Source organism: Ammospiza caudacuta, chromosome 4 (genome assembly GCF_027887145.1).
Source record: "Ammospiza caudacuta isolate bAmmCau1 chromosome 4, bAmmCau1.pri, whole genome shotgun sequence".
NCBI lineage: Eukaryota > Metazoa > Chordata > Aves > Passeriformes > Passerellidae > Ammospiza > Ammospiza caudacuta.
In genome coordinates, this window is record NC_080596.1 from 23980515 (window position 1) to 24001102 (window position 20588).

The 20588-nt window shown below is 45.5% G+C and overlaps 1 protein-coding gene across 1 annotated transcript in view; it reads right to left on the minus strand.

Annotated features, from left to right (window-relative positions):
* CDS1 (CDP-diacylglycerol synthase 1) overlaps positions 1-11994 on the minus strand; it is a 29162-nt gene extending 17168 nt beyond the window's left edge. The window contains exons 1-3 of the mRNA XM_058803163.1: positions 11804-11994; positions 3705-3832; positions 622-718 (exon numbers count right to left, since the gene is read on the minus strand). Coding sequence (XP_058659146.1) covers positions 622-718; positions 3705-3832; positions 11804-11881 — 303 coding nt within the window. The 5' untranslated portion in view covers positions 11882-11994. The remainder of the gene's footprint in view (positions 1-621; positions 719-3704; positions 3833-11803) is intronic.
* Positions 11995-20588: the final 8594 nt, after the last annotated feature.

A 20588-nucleotide genomic window follows, 5' to 3' on the forward strand; every position in this document is an offset into this window, starting at 1 on the left:
CTTATCAGTATTTCACTTCATGACCTAAAAATGCACTTTGTCTGTACCTCAGAAAGGGATCTCGCTCCAACTTACAGATAAATGCAAGGCCACAATGAAGCCTCATAGAGAAATATGGAATTAAACAAGCATGGCTGAGGAAAGCCTTTCATGCCAGTTGCAGACAGGAGGCCAGGGCTGCCTGCTTTCCTTAGCCTCAAAATTGCACCTGACTCTTAATTTTTTGATTTTAGATTTTTTCTGTTGTTCGCTGATCTGGAGTTTCCCCTGAATTAGTTTTGGTCTGATTTTTATTTGTTTGCTTTTTCAAACAAACTTCAACATGCAACAGTAGGTGATACAAACTAGTTAATGAAATGGATGGTAGTAGTTAAGCAAGGCAACAGTAATTCAACTTGGAGCTACTCTAATTCCTAAAGAAAAAAAATTACAGCATCCAAGAAGTCCCTAATCTGTAAGGTCCAGTTTTTAATCCCTCAAGTGTTTTTCAGAAGTATTTACATTTACAGAAATAAAAGACAATTGCTCTGAATTGTTCATGCAGTTTCCTTTCAGCTCAGGCACGATGGATGAAGAGATCAAATAACTCTTGCACAGAAGAATGCATTTAAATAAACTTACCAGAAGCATCAGCATAAATGATCCCAGATATATAATCAGAAAAAATCCAGAAATCATAGCTAGGGAGAGAATTCCACGAATCCACCAATTTTTCCACCTATTAAAAAAAAAAAAAAAAGCAGCAAGCAGTTATAAATGAAAATGAATTCCACTTCCTCTGCTAACTAGAGATTAAACTGTATTAGAAACAGTGGGAAAAGCAGAAGTTTTTGTGTTAATCAATGCATAGCAAGAAACACAGGATCAAACAACTATCCTACTGAACAGGATGCACAGTAACAGAAATTAAAGCTGGACACCTTTCTTGTTCCTGCGTGCTGCCTCAACCCTGCCAAATGTCATTTGCAATGAATTGGTACAACTCCACATTGAAGCTGCTGTGAAAACACATCAGGACCCTCAAAAATCATCACATCAGCTGCAAGACTGATGAGGGCCCAGCCATGCAAAGGCTGGCGTATGAAAGAAAGGCTGCCAGTCAAAAAGCAAATGACTCTTTGAGGAGTAACAGACACAGAACAGAACCTCAGAACAAAACCTCCTTTCTACAACAAAGCAGCTCTTTTGCCAGGTAGAGGGTTATCTATTGGAAGCAGCCCTATGCTCTTGTGAGCACTGGAACCAGGACAGGAGAATATGTGGCAGTTTGGGTTGATGGGTCAAGCTAGCTGTACTCTTTGACCTTGTAGATCTGGGCAGCTGCTAGTGGCTACCTAAGGAAAACAGAATAAAAATTTATGTTACTACACAGTCATAGAATCATTTGAGCCGGAAAAACATTTAAGATCATCGAGTCCAACTGTTAGCCTAGCACTGCCAAGTCCACCACTAAATCATGTCCCTGAATGCCACATCTACACATCTTTTAAATACCTCCAGGGATGGTGATTGCACCAGATCCCCAGGCAGCTTGTTCCAATGCTTGACCTTTTTCCTAAATTAAACCTCTCCTAACTCCAAACCTCTTTCCTAAATTAAATTTTTGTAACATCCAACCTAAATGTCCTTTGGCACAATTTGAGGCCGTTTCCTCTAAAAGTCCGCTGAAGCAACTAATCACAAGCTACTGCTAAACACAAAGCCCCCTACTATAGCCTGAAGACATTCTTCCTAATGCTTTGCTTTGCATCAGTCTTGTGTTTCACTGCTTCACCAGGAGATACACCTGGTTCAGTGTTAGTTTTGAATCAGACTCCAGTTCCAATGTAAACTTGAATAATTTGATTTTCTAGAATGTGACTCATTGACAGGTTAATGGCGCTATAGCTACTAATTGGATTTGCCTTAAGTATCAGAATAGAGGCAGAAGAGGCTTTATCACAACATGTTTTATAATGCTCTATGATGTGGGATACACAGTAGCAGCTTGGCCCTGGTGGCATATCCATAGTGAGCAAGCCTCCTCCAGAAGAATTCAGCTTCCTTTATGAGTAATGTTAAAATACCACATGTTACCTTGGGGGTGTTGGCAAGCACAGCACTGGAAAGACAACTTCGGTAAGACAAGAAGCCCCAGAATTTAGGAGGCCACCTGGCAAGTTTCTTGTATCCTAACTCTCTGCTAGGAAGTTATAGACACCATTACTTTCAAAGGTCAAATACAAGGAGTATCCACATTTCTGAAAGTTACAGTGCAATCCACCCACGTTGCACATGATGAACAATGACTCTGCTGGGATTGCTGGCTACTGAACTGGCAGGTAATTTCAACTTCAGCATTCATAAAGCACCAAGAATTTGATTTTTCAGTCAAAGCACCCTTTCTACACTTTGGTGCAAACACTCAAAGAATTTCAAGCCATGAAACAGGAAAGATGTCAGCTGCACCTCTTAGTTGCAGGCTTTGAGGTATCACCATGCCCTTTGGAACAAGTCTGATTTGGAGACCCAAGACTTCCACATTTAACACAATGACAGAACTCTGAAACAGACAGTCCTTGCAGTGCGATGGTAACAGAGAATATCACATTCTGCTCACAGCTGCTGCAGTTTAGAAACAGGCTTTTTAAAACCTGAAGCATTACATCTGCTTATAGCTCATGGACATAACAGAAATGGACAACAGATTAGAAAAAGAGCAAAGCAAAAATTCATTTCACAGTGCTATTGGAGATATCTGCTGGAGACCAGTTTTATTACAAGGATTTGGAAGGTTTTAATTATAGTCTGGATTAGAGATCCTTCTCTGACTCTTGCAAGACCGAAGTTGCTTCTGAAATATACACTGTATATTGCTTAATTTGTTATATTGAGCATAACATAAATATGACACCCATATTCATTTTAGTAGGTAGTTTTTTTTATATCTATCACATGAATGCTCTTTTGTTGCGTCGGTGAAAAAACCATAATGCAACTTGCTTGCCCCTAAAGCATTTGACTGATCAGGTGTTGTAAAGGGACTGCATAAAAATTATACAAGGAACTTTATCCAACAGCCTTCATGAATATGCACATCCACACGACTATCTGTCTATCTGTACATATACACATCCCCTCACATTTGATGGCCATCAAGATCCTGGGAAGATGGAGGTAGAAACTTAAGTTTGAAAAGAAACAGCAAGAAAAAAAAAAGTATTGCTTTAAAAAGTATGGACATATCAGTTGTGATGTATTTAACTGTACAGTAAATTATTTAGAAGTGGAAATGTCACAAGAATCTAGCAAACCTTATGTTGAGAATTTACACATCTTTTCATTCATAAACCAATCCACCTCTCAATCTTGGAGGTAGGATATCAGTTTATTACAACCTCCAAAAATAATAATTCTGTAATTTAAATTCTTTAGGCCATGTTATTGCAACTGCTTAGACTCAGTAGATATTTATATAAATTGTGCTCATTTAGAAAAGCATGCAATGGGTAAACACAGGTGTATGCAAAAAATAGTCTACTGAAGGGACTATCAAAGCATAAATAAATCAATAATATCCAGCAACAATTTATCCTTGAAATTTTCACATCTACCATATGAAACTTAAAATTCCAGTACAATTTGTAAGACTTAAAACTCCAACATAATCTGTAAGACTTTTAGCCACCAGCTGTTAAATTTGAGATATCTTTCTTTCACTTTACCTGGCAGATAAGCCTGACAAAGCCTTCTTGAGGATTTCTGGAGTGCTGTCTGTTGGTGGAGGAACATCAGGAATATCTGAATCACCTCTAAGGTCCAACTCATGAAGTCTTTCTTCCAAATCCACTTCCTATCACAAAAAGAAAAATAAAACTATCAGAAAACAGAAAAAATTAAAGATTATCAGATATTTTGTCAGAAAACAGTATTCTGAGTAAAACATTAGGAACCAATAATATCTGCATTACCTTCTCAAAGACAACAATGGTGTACTAGTGAAACTGTAGATGTAAGAGACAAATGTATGCCAGTAAATGTTTATAGGAAGGCCTGTACTTGGATGTTGTGACATTACCTGCTGTACTCAAGAAGCTTCCCATTCTAGGCATTACTTTTTCATGGATATTTGTTTCCAGAAATACTTCAGCTGACAGAATACTGGAGTTCACCAGAAATCCCCAAGCCTTTTACACATTCCCTCATCTACATCTCAAACTACCCTTCTATGGAACAAGGGGAAAGTTAAATGTCACATTAAGAAGAAACAATAGAAAATGTAATGTGTGAAAAAACAGTCCCTTTATACAAAGAAGAGGCTGCTGGCAGTTTTATACATGGTACATTGAAACCTCAGGCTTGAGAAGAACAATCCAAAACCAAACTGTGAAGTGACGGAGTGTCCCACGGACAGAGTATTACTCAAAATAATTTTGTGTATGACTAGAACACTGTAATTCTTTCTTCAGTGCTTGCTGAGGACTGCTAGAGAAGACGTCATCCAAACAGACTGCGTGTCTAACCCAAATGCAAAACAGGTGCTACATATTTTGGTGTCAATGCACAAACTGTTACCAACTCTCAGAGCACAATGTCGGGACTAATTTTCCCTCAGTTAAAGCCAACACAAAGGGTGACTTCAGTCATTGTAAAGTTGCAAACACCACAGCTCCAGGGAGCTGGAAATCTGCACAGCAGTAACGCAGAGAGCAATCTCTAGCTCAGTGTCTGGCTCTTTAGAGACCTGAACTTCCTCCTGACCTCCCTGACTCTGCTCACCTTCTTACAATCTCAAACAGCTTCCAGCCTGCCCGGGTGCCTCAAGTTCATCAGCTCTTAGTCATTCTGGGGACTGTTAAGTAACTGTGCTTTAAAACTTTCTTCTCCACTGCTATATGCTATTTGCCCATCTCCCTCTCTTTCCAACTTCCTCATCTCAGCTCTTTCTCCTTACTTCCATTCTCCTCTATTTCCATTAATTAGAAACTTCTGCTTTTCTTTCCTACTCTTCCATAACAATGTTACTTTCTTCCCTTGTTCTGAGTATTTTTGTCACTTTTTCTAAGCCATCAGAGGTACACCCTCTCTTGCATCCCCACTACAAGACAGCACAGAATTCAGGCGCTTACACCCCCAGTCACCCCACCCACGCCCAGCGTGGTTACTCTGTCTATAATCCATGGCCTTTTCCCTGCGGCTGCACCTCGGTGTAAGCTCAGTCCCAGTGCCTGGCCCCTGCAAACAGCACGAGGCAGAAAATAAAGTTTCTCAAAGCTGGTTGCCCAAAGGCAAGGGCCCAGCCCACACCCGGGGTTGGGCAGAGGCAGCGGTGGAGGGGCCGGGGGTCAGGAGCTGACCAGGGTGCTGCAGCAGGCTCCAACCTCAGACCCTCCCCGGGGACACTGATCAGAGGAAAATCACCACCCTTCCCATTAAGACTGTGCTTTTGACCTTTCAGAACCTGAGACAGTGTGCTTGCACTGCACACATGCACAAGCCAAGTGGGTAGGTATGTCCTCTCTTTTTTAAAGTTAGGCCTGGTTTTTTCTCATTCACTTGGTGTACTACATACATGCCCTAGATGAAACCATCAATTTTACACCATTTACTTCTTTCAAAAAGGGGATCAGTGCTTCCCCAGACTGTGAAACCCCACAGCTGAATAACTAGGCAGACTCTGCCTAAAATTAATACAAGTAACAAGAGCAAATAAGCTCTGGTCCGGACTTCAGAAAGTCTGTAGAACACCTGAAAAAGCACATAAATAAATAAAACATTACCACACTCACAACCCTGCTATTCAGAGATGTTTCTCACAGTTTTGCACCATTGCCTAGGAAACCACCTATAGATGCAACTGAGGGGATCCCAGCTCTCTCCAAAAGCCATATTTCAACTCCTGTGACCTGCTCTGGAGTGCAGCAAGCTGTCTGTGCAGTGCTACAAGACACCACTCACTGCGCAGATGACGGGCAGTAATCCTGGCCCTAAGACCATGACTTAGCGTCTTTAATATTAATCCCTGCTTGCAGATGGCAGAGATGTTCTCTCTTCTAAGCACTCAGAACTAAGAATATCCCCAAACTTTGTTATTCCACTTTGGTGTTGCAGAAAACAACTGTGTTTAAACAAACAAACGAACAAAAACATCCTTAGTTTTGCCCTTCTGATCTTTTATCAGCAATACTTTAAATTTGCTACTTCTAACATCTGAATTCACAAGTGCACAGCTTTTTTCAGTGTATCTAACCAGCTGGAAGAAGGGGCCTGTGTTTATCTCATGTGACTTTCAGCAGCTCATGAGAGTTTGGCTGGTGCAACCCAAAGTTGCTTAGAACTTGGTGCAATTTTTTTGCCTTATGTTACTAAAGTCACTGGGGTGGGGAATCAACACCTCAACTATCTTCGACTTCCCCATGCAACATACCTCAAAAATTACTATGAATGTTTTATTTTCCAGTTAACAGCTATCACAGCCACAACAATTTCCTGAATGAGGCATTTAATTTGTAAACTCAGGAGCCAAAGAGGACATAGCTCACTAAAATCTAGTTAATTGTCTTCTGCATCCTTAAGTGCTTAGAACCCCATCACTGGGGGACAAGACTTCCTTGCTAATAATTTTCTAAACTATTTTATGTGATTGATTACAAACATTCCAGTTTATACCCACAAATAACGACAATCATTATGGAAGGAAACACTAAGTTAATCACTATAAAAGCACTCCAAAAAAAAAAAAACCCCAAAATCAAGAGCCTTACTACTGCAGCTTGACCTTGTAGAAGCAGTTCTGGAGTTCAGCACAAACCCAAGCAGCCCTTCAGATTTGAGATGTGGCCAAGCTCAGTACACAGTAACACCAAGGACCTGTGAAGGTCCGTGGGAAATGCTGTGGGTTTCACACTGTGAGCAGGTATTCAGGAGGTTTACAAAGGTTAATTGAGACCAGCACAGGTTGTACTGTCCTAAGTGCCTAGGAAACCTTTCAACCCCACTCCAAATTAAGTGTTTTATCCAAGGTGTTTGGATTTTTTTCTAGAGTTTTCAAACTGCTGGTCACAGGACTGTTTATTTATTTACAGAGAGTGTGCCACTCCTGCCTGCTTGATTCACACACAAAGTGTCTCTAAGTTTAGTATTCTCAAAAGACAAGACTTTCATCTTAGTGCTAAATCTTCTCTACAAGAACACAAATACTTGGCCATACAAAGGGGGAAACCCAGCCAGTCAAGAGCTTGAGCCTCCATACCAGGAATTCAGAACATGTGACATCTTGCCATAAATTAGGCGTCCATGTGGATTTCTGCTTGCCCACTATTTTGCAACAGCTCATGAAATACAGCTGTGTGTCATGGAGAGAAATCCATCTTTCATCATCTAAAAGGCCACACATTTGAAGTGCTGTTTTGTACCACATGCCCTCCACTGCAATTAATACATGCCAAGCAAACCACGCACCAGAATTATTCTGGTTACAAAGGCACTTGCAATGTTCCTCTTGTATGGCATTTTCCCAGGACACCATAAGAAACTCCTAAATAGATAGCAAATATGTTCTTCTTTGAGGATGTAACATCCCCAGGAAGAGCAACTAAAAAAATGAAGCCACTGTCCAACAATTTATGAGAAAAAGTTAATGAGCAAAAGTATTTAGTTATTGTCATTTTATAAGTCTAAGTACTACTTGAAGTATGTTTTCTTCTCCATCTTTGATCTTTCTGCAGTCTCTCTCAAAAGTTCCATAGTAAAGTCAATAGTTCAGTTAGAGCACATTGTGGAGTGTTTAATTAGTTGCACTTTGATACCTTCCTCTGAAGCCAAGATATCAAAGTACCAGAAGATCCTGAATAATGAAACCTCTTTTTCCAAACTATGAAAGCCTGGCATATGCAGAAACTCAGGTGAGAGCCTGCACATACTGAATCAGTAACTGGAAACTACAGACCCTTCGCTCTCTGCATTAGTACTAATTTGCCACCATTTCCAAGAAAACAGATGCTTGGAAATAGTCTGCCCTGATTATTATTACCATGCATGTAGCAGAAAGCATAGAGGTTAGACTTCTCTGTGAAAATTAAACTGATACATTTTTGGGGTACTCCAAGAGACTTAATCCCAATGAAGTAACGAAGTGATCCATGGCAGACAGACAGATCCACAATAGTCTATACTGCAGTCAGGAATTTTGTTTATCTCCCAGGAGGTTTCTGAGCTTTTGGACATTAAAGATACAAGTGACAAACTGAGCTTCACAGGTCTGAACAACTTATCTGGCAATTGATTCCTTGGAAGGGCTGTCCCATGGAACAGAAACAGCTTTTTCAATGCCACAAGAGAAACAGCATTCAGTGATTCCAAGCTTCTTGTAGTTATAAATGATTAACAGCCAGCAATGCAATACAATCACAATTCCCCCTCCCTGTCCTACTCTGACAACTCTGTACAGTACAAAGAAGAATAACTGTACGATTTCTTCCAGGATATGCTAATTTTTTGGAAGCATTTGAAAGCACTGTCCCTTGCTTTTTAGCAAAAAAAGCAAACAATTGAAATTTTAAAAGAATCATGAACACATGAAGATCAGCATCTGAATGCCAAGTCATTCCCCTTTCTCCCAATGCTCACAGAGTATTTATGAAGGCACTTTGACCAGACATTCTTAGGGAAAAGAGCAGCCAGGGCAAGGAGCAGGAAGTAAGAAAGCGACAACCAAAACATCACTCCTGTATGCCACAGGACAGTACAAAGAAAACAACAAACTTGTGAATTGCAGGGCCCTACACAGCAAAGGCATGTTCACAGCAATTTTGCAAAATATCACCAGCTCAATAAGCTAATGAGCAAGTGGAGACCCTAAGACTTGCAGAGCTTGGGAACTTCAAGAAGCTTTCACAAAGGATATATCATATTCCTTCATACAAAACCAAGGAATTGAACTTTCCTTTGAAACTCCATCAATATAGAAATAGCTACCAGTTGTTTCAAATTAGTGACAAAAGGCATGCAAATGAGGAAGAAAATCCCCAATGGCTTCACTTAAATTCAGTAGGAAATGAGCATCTATGGACATAGTAAGTGTAACACGGAAAGTACCAGAGAGCATGCTGAAAATAGGGCTCAAAGTAGAATTCAGAAAAACCTTCAAACGTATTTAGTGTTTCTGGAGCTCTTCAATAAACACAGAGGGCTTCTCTACTTAGACAAAAGAAGATGCATGTTGCCTTTATGTATATGGAAGGCTTGATTTGGGCCAACAAGATCAGAAGCAGAAAAAAGCACATACAACCCAAAGAAACAAGTTTTCTCCTTCATTACAAGTGATGAAGGGGGTGATGTTTCTGAGTTGCATTCTAGAAAGCAGTGCAAACCCACTGAATCATGGCTATCTTGAGTAGTTATCAGCCAAAGAACCAGTTTTGAGTCCAAATACAGGATCACCACACGAAAAAGGTCATCTCAAAATAGCCAGAGGACAATAAAAATATCCACTTGCTGTAAAGTCCAGGCAAGAGACAGAGCAGAGTGATAACCATCTAGGAAGCTGTATAATGTGACACCTGTGAATCCTGATGACCAGATGCTACTCATCAAATCACCTACAGCAGATATTATGTGTGTGCTCATATTCAAAACAGAGTCCCAAACTGTGACCCACTGATTGAAAACTCAGTACAAAATACTGGTTTATCTCTGCAGTTACCAATGGCACTAAAGCCAACTTAATATGTAAAATCAATCCTTATTGTCACTTGTGAGCCACGACAAGGGTCACCAGTGCTGGGCACATTGCAGATGGGTTCAACAACTCCAGTGGGAACACAGAGGGTCCCACAAATAACCCATGAGAAAGTCTCCTGTGCAGTGGAAAAGGCTTTCCCTATCTGCTGTTCATGTGAACACAAATGTATGCACATTGAAATCTATCTCCTGTAACCAGCATCCTGGCTGCACACACAGCACCAGCCTCCTGTCTGCTCAACACCATCTGAAATGGGGTGAAACACTAAGCTGTTGAGTGACTGGAGTAAAGCCACAGTAGGCCTGTTAGTAAGAACAGCATTTCCTCTGAAAATCACACAGGTAAACCAAGATTAAAGGCACCCTTTGGAGGTCTGGGTAGCAGAGGCTTTGAATGGCAAGAATTCTTTGAAGGCAACTCACTGCACACCTCAGAAATAAACTTACTCTGCAAAATAAAGCAAACCAGAGTATCTCCACAGGAAAACAGCTTTTGGAGCACACTGTGATGAGAAATCATGTTTAAATTTAATTCTCATTTACAGAGAAATAATGTGCACAGCTATAGTCTAAACACTATCTTATGTGATCACAGCTCTCAAGGCAGCACAGCACTACAAATTTGCAAATTCATTGGCTTTGAATTAAAGCAACCAAAGCATGGAATAAAAAGTCTTGAGTTTCACTTTCCAGTTCCTTGCCACAATGCCTAAGGCAGACTACACACTCTGCAACATCATCGACACCCATGCAAGTTTAAGCACCTACTGATTCAAGTAAAAACACAGTATTGCTACCTCAATTTAGCCATCAGAAAGCTTGTTTCTTAACTTCAATTCCAGTTACCCAAATGAGACCTTCTCTTTCATTTTATTCAGACAATTGGCAACTGTAATGTGGTGATGTGCCTAACTTTTGTAGAGATAAGCCTTAACTCCACAGCAAACAAAAGAACAGCACTGTGGCTGTTTTGCCACTGTAATGAACCTGATGCATAGACTTAGTATTTCAAAAACCTCTTGCCTTAGCAGAAATGTCATACTGTAAGTCCTTTCCAGGCCAGAGGTGAATGCCTATCACTTAACAGGCCATAAAGCAGAAAGAGTTGCTGAGGAAATGCTGACACAGCCTTTAAATGGAGCAGATCACTGTTCTGAGTTAGTTCCAGTGCTACTGGACTGGCCCAACCACACTGAAGCATGCTCTTGGCCTGGGCCGGTGTCCCAGTTTTCTCCGGGATAGAGTTAATTTTCTTCCTAGTAGCTGCTACGGTGCTATGTTTTGGATTTAGCAGGGGAATAACGTTGATAACACACTGATGTGTTGGCTTCGCTGAGCACTGCTCAGCCCAAGTCAAGGACTTTTCTGTTTCGCGTGCTCTGCCAGTGAGGAAGCGCACAAGGAGCCAGGAGGGGCCAGAACAGCTGATCCGACCTGGCCAAAGGCTCTCCTGGAGGTTACTGGCTGAGAAAGGCCGATTGATTGCTGCTCCTTGTTGGGCAGGTGGCGAAGAAACTGCATTCTGCGCCACTTGCACTTCCTTGGGTTTTATACACCTTTTTGTCATCTCCCTTCTCATTAATGCCACTATTTCATTTCAATTATTAAACTGTTCTTATCTCAACCAACTGGTTTTACCTTTTCTCCCCGGCTCTCCTCCCCATCCCAGCGGGCGGGGGGAATGAGGGGTGCGAGGGAGCGGCCGGGGGGTGCCCAGCAGCGCTGGGGTCACACCCCGCCATCCGCTCCCTAGGCGAGAGGTGAGACACGACACGCAGCCACGGCGCTGGGCTTTCGCTGCGGGCCCGGAGAGAGCCGGGCCGCTCCCATTTCGGTCTCGCCACAGGGAACGGCAATGGGGTAAAACACGCGTGGGCACACACCCCCTAACCTGGCACCTGGCCCTCTCTCTCCTCCCGCCGCCCGAGAGCGCGGCCGCGTTACAGCCCGGGAGGCACCGGGAGGGTCCCTGGTGCCGGGGCCGGGAGAGCGGAGCCCCACGGGCGGCGCGTCCGGGCCCTGGCGGAGGCAGAGCTGCCCCCCTGCCCCAAAAGCCGCCGCCGCCGCCCCCGCGCGTTCTCACCTTGTCGCTACCCGCCTCCTCCTCCTCCTCTTCCTCCTCCGGCTCTGTGGCCGCCCTCCGCCGCCGCCGCGCCGACATCGCGCCGCGGGAGCGCAGCGCCCACCCGGCGGGAGCGGGCGCAGCCGGGGCCGCGATCGGGACGGGGAGGGCGCGGAGGCCGCGCCGCGGAGCCCGCCCGCCGCTTCTCCTTCCTCCGCCTCCCGTTCGGAGCCCGGCGCTGTGCCCACCAGCGGGGAGGCGGCGCTCCAGCCGCGGACGCCGCCGCAGCTCGGGCCCGCAGCCGGACCGGCGCCCCGGGAGCGGAGAAGCCCCGCGTCCCCGCGGCCGCGGCTGGGGCGGGGCGGAGCGGGCGGGCGGCGTCGCTCGCTCAGGTGCGCCCGGCGCTCCGCCCCCGCCGCCGGCACCGCCCCCGGGGCGGGCAATGAGCGCCCGGCCCGCGGGGCTCCCGGCCCGCTGCGTGCGGTGGGCGCCGCAAAGAGCCTGACCCAGGCGGGGAGCTCCGGGCTGTTCTCTCCTGGATGCCGGAATGGCCGCGGGACGCTGCGTGCCTGCAGCCCGCCGGGAATCCCCCGGGAGCCCGGGACGGGCATCGCCAGGCAGCCCCGGTGGCAACTTCGCATCAGCGCCCGTGCTGCAGCCCCGCGGGTTTCGGTAGAGTGCTTTGTTTCCTTCTGGGATACTCATGGCCACCTGCTCTGTGTCCCTTTATGAGGACAGGTGCTTGGCTCGTCCCTGCCCTACCATGCCATGTGCCCTGCCAAGTGTGGTGCCACCAGAGTGCACAGAAACGAAACGCACCTGACTAGGAGCTCACAGTGGAGAAAAGCGCTCTGCAAGGCCAGCTACAGTGCTGAATTCCCGCAGCACCCTGTATCGGTGCTTGTGCCACTCCACCGGTTTTGTATGGCCACTCTCAGCCTGGCCATGCCAACAGCTGGCTGCCGGGGAGCATTCCCACAAAGACATGCAGTCCAGATGTCACTTCCATGTCCACACACCAGCTCACTGTGCCTGCAAACACAGGGCCAGCACCTCCTGTGAAGCAGTGCTGAGCCACTCCTGCTGTCATTTATATTGTCCTTATGGTGACTGGCTTAACCAACCTTAATTGGTTTTGTTTCATTTTTTTTAAGCTTTATTACATAAACAAGATTATTATTATGTCCCTCCAAAAGTATGCTTGGTATGTTTTTAAGGTAAACATCATGGTTCAGAGCTGATGCTGTGGGTGGACACGGATTATGACATTAGTAAAACAATTCCAGTCTTTCTGCCAGGAAGTGGGCACACCTCAGTATTTCAGACAAACAGCCATTTATGTGAAAGATTTTACCTGTGCACTGCAGACAGTCTCAGGGGGTAGTATGTCTGCAGCATCCCCCAAAAAACTGAAGAAATTTACTAAGAGAAGGGCTGGTCCAGCACAAGGCAAAGCAGAGACCCACAGCTAGGCCCGACAGGCTACAGAGGCAGTTTCTGGCATCATGTCCCTTGGTGAGATAATGTGAAAGGTGAAAGCAGCAGCCCACTGCAGGTCAGTGATGTGGCCATACGGCCGGGCCAATCCAACACTTTACTCTTCCTAAGTATAATTTTGATGTATTTCTCCATAAGTGAAATGGGGTAAATTGAGTTGGAAAATTTCAGCTCTCCTTGCTCAGAGTATGAGAGGGTGAGAAACAGATCCCCAGCAGGTCAGAAACCCAAACCATACAAGGTGAGCAGAGGGGACCCCGATCAGTAATGAAGCATCCTTTCCACTCTCTCCTTTTTCAATATATTTCCCCTACTGACTTTTCCCTTGTGAGTGTTCCTCCAGCAAAGCTCTCAGAAGAAACCAGTTTCCCTTACTCCAAGTGCAAGATGTGCCTTTAGCCTGTTGGCCCTGCAGATGGGAGGAGCTGTCAGGGGGGAAAGAATAGACGTTTATTTTCTCTGTGCAGAGAGAATAAGGAGTGGTTTCTCTGGTCCCCACCCCTTCACTTCCCATGGCTGCTGCAGCACGTGGAGCAGACATCCAGGCTGTTTCCCCCAGCATGCAGCTCCCACATGTTCCTCAGTAGCCTGGGTTGGGGTGGACACCAAGTGCCCTGTTTGCACCGTGGAGCAGCTGGGTCTAGCTGAACAAGTACATGCCTTGTTACAGCCCTTCCTAGTAAACCTGAAGTGAAAAATATAGGGCTAGAATGACCAGATTTCTTTTGCCACAGGAAAAACCTTTCTGTGGTCAATGAGACAGAGACTATCCTTCAATACCTGTATAAAGATCATTAGGCAGATCTTCACATCCCATCTAGGAGAAGAGTAAGGACCTCCATTTCTTCTACATCTGTGCTCCATCCCTAACCTAAACAGTAAAGGGAAAGATAATTTTTTTTAGAAAAGCTGAGAGGAGAAAAAATATTTGTTTAGCAAATGGTGTGTTGGAAAAAAGAAGCAATAATGTCAAAGAAGGAAAAGGTGAAGTAGTCAATGCATATTAATGAGCAGAGGCAAGGCAAATTCAAGAAGATAAGTCAGTGTACAGCAAGCAGTGAACAACTGGTGACTGTGGGATGAGGGGTGAAGTCCTCTGGGCAGGGCCACTGGGAGAGAGAAAATTAAAAACAAGGACTAGGCCCCAGTGGGATCAGGCAGGAATCCAGCCCCAGCTTCGCTCCTCTCTCCCAACTGGGTGTTCCTGCTCCTGTCATCCACCTTTTCACCCACAGAGTGCTCAGAAGTGCAAGAAGGGACAGCAAAAACAGTTGTATCACAGCAAAGCATTTCAAGTCTCTCTACCTCAGAGGAAAGAGGCAAGGGGCTCCCAGAAGAGTTGTGGGGCAGAGGGCTTATGGATGGAGCAGATCATGGGAGTGTGGTTGTCCTGCTTCTCAGCTGCAGCGCCTTGCAGCCATGGGAGCCTGGTACCTGGTTAGACTGGTCGGATGGGAATTTTCCAAGTCAACACCCTGTTACTCAGGTTCCTTTGGGGCAAGTAACTACACTGGCTGGAATGTAACATCACTTCTGCAAATGTTGTGACTAGGCATGGTTTCACAATGTGTGGCAGAAACTTCCATGTGCTCCCAGGACAGAGGGATTAGCATGTCAGCTGATGACTCTCCTGATATTCAAATACTATCAACTCTCCTGGATGGATTTCAGTGTCTTGAGGTGTGAGGCCTCAGAGGTTTCTGCTGCTCTGTGTTGCTCTGTTCCCTCATGAATTTAGTGGCTCAAAGCTGCCAGTACACAACCCAAACCTCATCTACCGACTCAACATTATCTGCAGCACAGGGAAGCTTCTAACAAGCACATCCTTGCACTTCCCCCTCTGCCCCAAGCTAGGACACATCACCTGCCCCGCTGTGCTGCCCCCTGCCCTGCACCCTGGTTATCCAGCAGGCAGATCTGCCTCCTCTGCTGCTGTCTGAGCCCGGAGCTGCCTCTGCTCTGAGCCCCGACCTGCGTACAAAAGGAGGAGTTTTCTGCAGGCAGACACAGAACCAGAGCCCTGACATTAAAGGAGTTATATAAGCCCTTACACAAGCTGCATCCACGCTCCTGGAAAGGCAGTGGGCACAGAGCTGCTGCTGACTGCCCTGAGCAGCAGCAAGGCCCTTGCATGGCAAGGGGCAGAGTGGAGCTGCTTCATGGCTGCAGCAGCAGAAGGAAATGGAGGGAACTGCTTCCCTGTCTGCTCAGAACCTGGGGAACAGAAAGTATCTGTTTCAAAACATGTGTTGGAAAGAAAGGCACATGTGCAGTTGTAACACTGAGGATCCCTATTGCCAGCAGTCTCAGAAACAGAAGTGGTTTGCAGGGTCTGAGGTTTCTTTTTAATGGATTCCTACTAATGCACAGAAGTGAGACAAGTGGAAAATGTTGATACCTACTGGTCAGTACAGATAGCAATGTTAGGCCTTGTCAGCAACAGTTCAGTATCCTCTTAAATAATATCAATTATGAACAATATTGTAATGCACTGCTTTCAATCAATTTTTTTTTTTTTGCATCCCTAAATCATTTGAAAGAGGATAACCCCAAGTCAGAAAGAAGCAGAGGAAACAGCGATACAACAGCCTCAATCAGGCTGTATGATTGCTCTCCAAACACAAGTCTAGCTATTAATACCCTGTGCTCCCCTGACGAAACCAAGAGCTGCAAAACACTGCCTGGTGCTGCCTTGAGACAGTGCATGGGAGCCCAGGTGCTCAGGATATGCTTAAAGCTGAAATTCCAGGTCAGAAGCTCATTATTACACAACTTGTACACTCTGGGATGAATCCTCCTCCAGCTCTAGGCTCTAGACTCAGATGCTAAAAAAAGGGAAAGCTGCACTGAAACATGGGCTTGTATGAGGTTGCTTCCCCCCCTTTAATGAATAGAGCATGAGCTGTAATACTGTCTTACTGGGTTTAACAGGGGTCAAAAGCCAGTGATACTTTGCCAAGGCATCCTGAAGAGAGCATACATATCTATATTTTAGTAATTTAAATCTACTGACAGCACTGAATTGTTCTTTTGTGTTTAGTTAATATGTCGTGTAATCTGTTTTCATTTGCTAGTCTGGCATAAAAACCTCATAGTCTGTGGCATTTGTGGTCGACTGTTTGCTTATTAGTTGTACATTTGAACTTTATAAAATAGGCCACTTGTATGCCAGTAAAAACAAAGCAACAAAACAAACTGACCTCATTATTTCCAAGTTATGCACTAGAGTCTGAGGAACACAATCTAGTGACCACTGTGAGAGTTCTGGCAGCAGGAACCTTTGCCCTAGGCAGCTGTCACCTTCTGTTTGGTCCAACTGACTGAGTATTGCACAGCTACTGAGTTATCCTTTTGCCTTTATTCCTATCATAATCCCAGGGATGGTCATACTCTTTCCAAAAAAAAAACAAAGAAACCAAACCAGGGTTCATTTGTGCATTTGTGGTGGGTGCTTGGCAAGCTGCTGCCGTGTTTGCATTAGACGTGAAATTAATTCTTGAGCTTGTTGAGGCTGTCTGAACATGCCATGAAATTGCAACACACCCTCCTTGTGCAATCACACGTGCACTATGCGTTATATTACCCATGCAGATTCTTTCTTGTCATACAAACCTCCCTTTGGAATGCCATAACTTGCAACTCTTCTTTTTGCAAGGAGATGTGGGCATGGAAAAAGGTGGAGACAAGTCTGATGAGGAAACAGACTTGGCAGGGGTAAGGACTGTATGTTTACAATTCCAGCTGGGAAAGGCTAAAGGGGTAACCACTGGATTGTTTAAAGGGACAAATGGCACCACTCTGTCAAACACAGGTGGCTGCCAGAGAAAATGAAGGAGCTGGCTCCATTCTAGCCAAGTCCCACAAAATGTAGCACTGGCAGAATCAGCTGTTCCCCAACAAATTCAGTCTAAAGTAATTGGAGAAACTAGCTTACCCTTGGGCAAGGGTAAGTCCCTTGGGCAGGACTGAAGAGCAAACCATTGTTCAAAAAGTTGCATAAGGTGCTTTTTAAAGGGCCTCAGTGGATACACAACAGCTCTTTCAGGTGACCCCATGCACAGCAGCTCCCCAGCCCTTCAGGTACCAGCCTGGGGGAGACTCAGGGGGTGCAGGGACACCCCATCCCTCACAGGACACGGTCAGGAGCCCCAACACACAGCCTGCAGCAGGCAGGGCAGGAGGAAGAGGAGAGTGGGTGCCTCCTACACAGCTCCCATCACTCTGTCTGGCAACACCTCCTTGTCAGGAGAAGCTTGGCCAAGCAAATTGTGCCCAGTGCCACTTCCCAGCGGTTTCCCTGGAGGTGGAGCCCATTTATGTTAACACATATAGGGCTGGCACCAGCCTTAACACCACAACTGCCTGCAATTCACAGCCAGCTGCAAGAGATAATCCCTTCTGTATGAGGTCAAGGCAGCAATGTTTGTGCCCCAACTTCACTGCCCTCCTCAATCCCAGCTCACTCTGGCTTTTCCTGTGTAACTGAGCAGACCACGACGCTCTCTGATGGACAGACTCTCAGGGAAAGTGCTTTCCTACCACTCTATGAGCAATCCCCATTTTATCATCTGGCAATACTCACGTGCTCCCCCACAGGCCAGATATGAGGCTGAGCCCTGGTCCCATCTGTGGGAATTTTGCCATTTTAGGCCAAGGCAAAAGCTCTTTGACAGTTTCAGCAATATCTCCCAACCTCAGGTTAGAGTAACTTCCACAGGAGGTATTTACTGTTTACCGGATTTGTGGTGCACAGAGCACAGCTTGCACTTGTCTCTGCTCTCTGTCACTGGATTTGCTCCCCTCCTCTTTGTGTTGCTTTCTATACGTTCCATATAATTTCATTTAATTGAGCTCCTGTATTACCCACTCTATTACATTTCAGTTCATGAGAAAAGTTCATCTAAGGTATGATAAGGCATATCACCATTGATTTTTAGCAGTTTATGAAATATCACTCTGTTTTGCCAGCAATACCATCTAACTATCTTATCTCAAGGGACAGGAGGAGCATTATGGCCCACTCAGAGTGTATTTTATAAGTGGTGAGCAGCCAACAGGATGCAATTAAGCCAAGTATTACAGTCACAATCTGCAAAGGTTGCCCTGTAAAGTCTTGGTTTGCTGCCACTTTGCTGTGGTAGTCCTCAGACTGAAGTACATCTTGTACTTTACAAAGGTGTTCCTACATATTCACTTAGGAGCATTCTCTGAAAGTTGCCTTCCAGTGGTATAGCTGGTAAAAATACTAGGTATAAAAATACTAGGTAAAAATTCTAGGTAAAAATACCCTAGAAATTACCTGCTGGTTATACATCTTTTTCATCTTTTTCCAAACCCTGTGCACTGGAACTGTGTTACACGAGATCCTGAGGTTTTTACTAGGGGGATACCTGTTGAAAGAAGCATCTTCCCTGTAGTTAAAGAGTCAAGACAAAGTGAGCTTCAAAAGATGGAGACTTGTGGCCTATTCTCTTTTGTTCTTTGTGTTTCCAGGTTTGTGGTTGAAAGCCTCTCAATAAATCTTGACCAGTGACTTTTGGATATTTGCCATAGCACTCCCATTTCTGATATCACTTTTCTTCTCCCTAAGTCACCAGCACATGCAGAAGCAGCTCCCGGGAAGTTCTTCTTATCCCTCTTTTTCTTATCTGAAAATGCCAGGTTTATTGGGAAAGCACTTGATCCTGGAAAGCTTCTTCTAGAGACTTGCTATGTGTGCTAAATGGGCAAAGGCACCTGGGCTCCATCAGTGTTGCCTGTCCCGCAAGCCCCCAGCTGGATGTCTGCCTTGATCACAAGGAAGGAGGGGTCTGCAACACCAGGAGGAATGGGTACTGGTTGCTCAAAAGAGAATCAGTCCCACCTTTTAGCATTTTTAGCTCTTTTGGGGGCTGTGACCAAAGTGGCTGGTCCGCAGTGAGCTACTGCCAGAAGAGCAGGACCCAAAATGGGAACGGAAAGCAACAATAGCAAGGGGCTTTCTGCTGCTTCTATTGTTGTGCCAGACAAATGTCTGCTTACCTAAAGTCTGCAGTGTGAAGCCAAAACAAGAGAAAGAAGTCCAGAACCATATCCTCAGGCTCACTCTCTGATCCAGGTAATTTTTTTTTCATGTAATTGCAAACTAAAGAAATTTCCTGTGTGTCAGCACAAGAAGACTCGGTTTTAGCCAGCTGCTGTACCAGCATGGTGCTTTCTGAACAGCATCCTTCACGCCCTCATGTCACATAGCCAAAGATAGTACTGGAAGAAATTACCTGGATATCTTATTACAGCCAGGAATTCCCTGCTGTCCTGTCCCCAGTGCCACTAGAGGTTGATGCAAGCTGCACAACATGACTTGACATCACTGGTTGTGAGAGATGAAAAGGAAAGTGTGAGTGTAATCAGAGCAAGAGCTGATAGAGAGGACTGAGAAACATGTAGAAAAATGACAGTTTCCTCTGTGGGGCAAGAAACAGGAGTGTGCTTTATCCCAGGAGTTCTTGACATTACCACTGCAAACCGAGGCAAGAACTGGGATTCAAACTCTCACAGTAGGAAATTGCCCCTTCTGGATGCAGGCTTTTTAATGGTCTACATTTCTGATCCTTCACTAGAGAGGGAAAAGCAAGGGGGGAAAAAACCCCTAAAACACTGAACAGTTCCCCTAAGGATCCAGCTTCTCACAGAAAAACCTGACCAGCGGTTTTCCTGCTTCCTCAGCAGCTCCTTCACACCTCTGGAGAGCAGGTCCAGCCATCCTGTGCTTCCCTGCGCCGGGTCATCCCCAGCTGTGAGCCTGCTGCCCCTGCCGAACAGCACTTCATCTTCTCTGCCAGGGAACGGGCTGGAGCCCGACAGAAGCCACCACATCCCCTCAGTCTGTAGCACACAGCACTCACCTTGTTAATTGCCTCTAACAAACATAACTCAACTTGTTAATTACCTCTAACAAACCCCCAGGCTGCTGCTGGGGCCAGTGAGCTGGAGTTTGTAGGGCTGGGAGGGAGGTAACTCTTTCCTGCTGCTCAGTGCACTGCCAGGCTGCTCTGCTCCAGGCTGTTCTGCTCCAAAGGCAGGAATTCTGCACACCAAAAGCAGCAGTGGAAGCTCCAGCCCTGACCCATCCAGGGAGATGCTCCTGCCCCTTCCATTGCCGCACCACAGCCACTCCTGGCATGGGGCAGGCAGACGCACACTCTCCCTCCTGACTGCACGAACTGATTTGTGCCTTGCTGCGGTTTCCAGCACCGGCCAGCGCTAGGTGGAGCTGCCGGAGCGAGCACGGAGCGCCGGGATCCGGCCCCAGCATCCTAGCCCCGCGTCC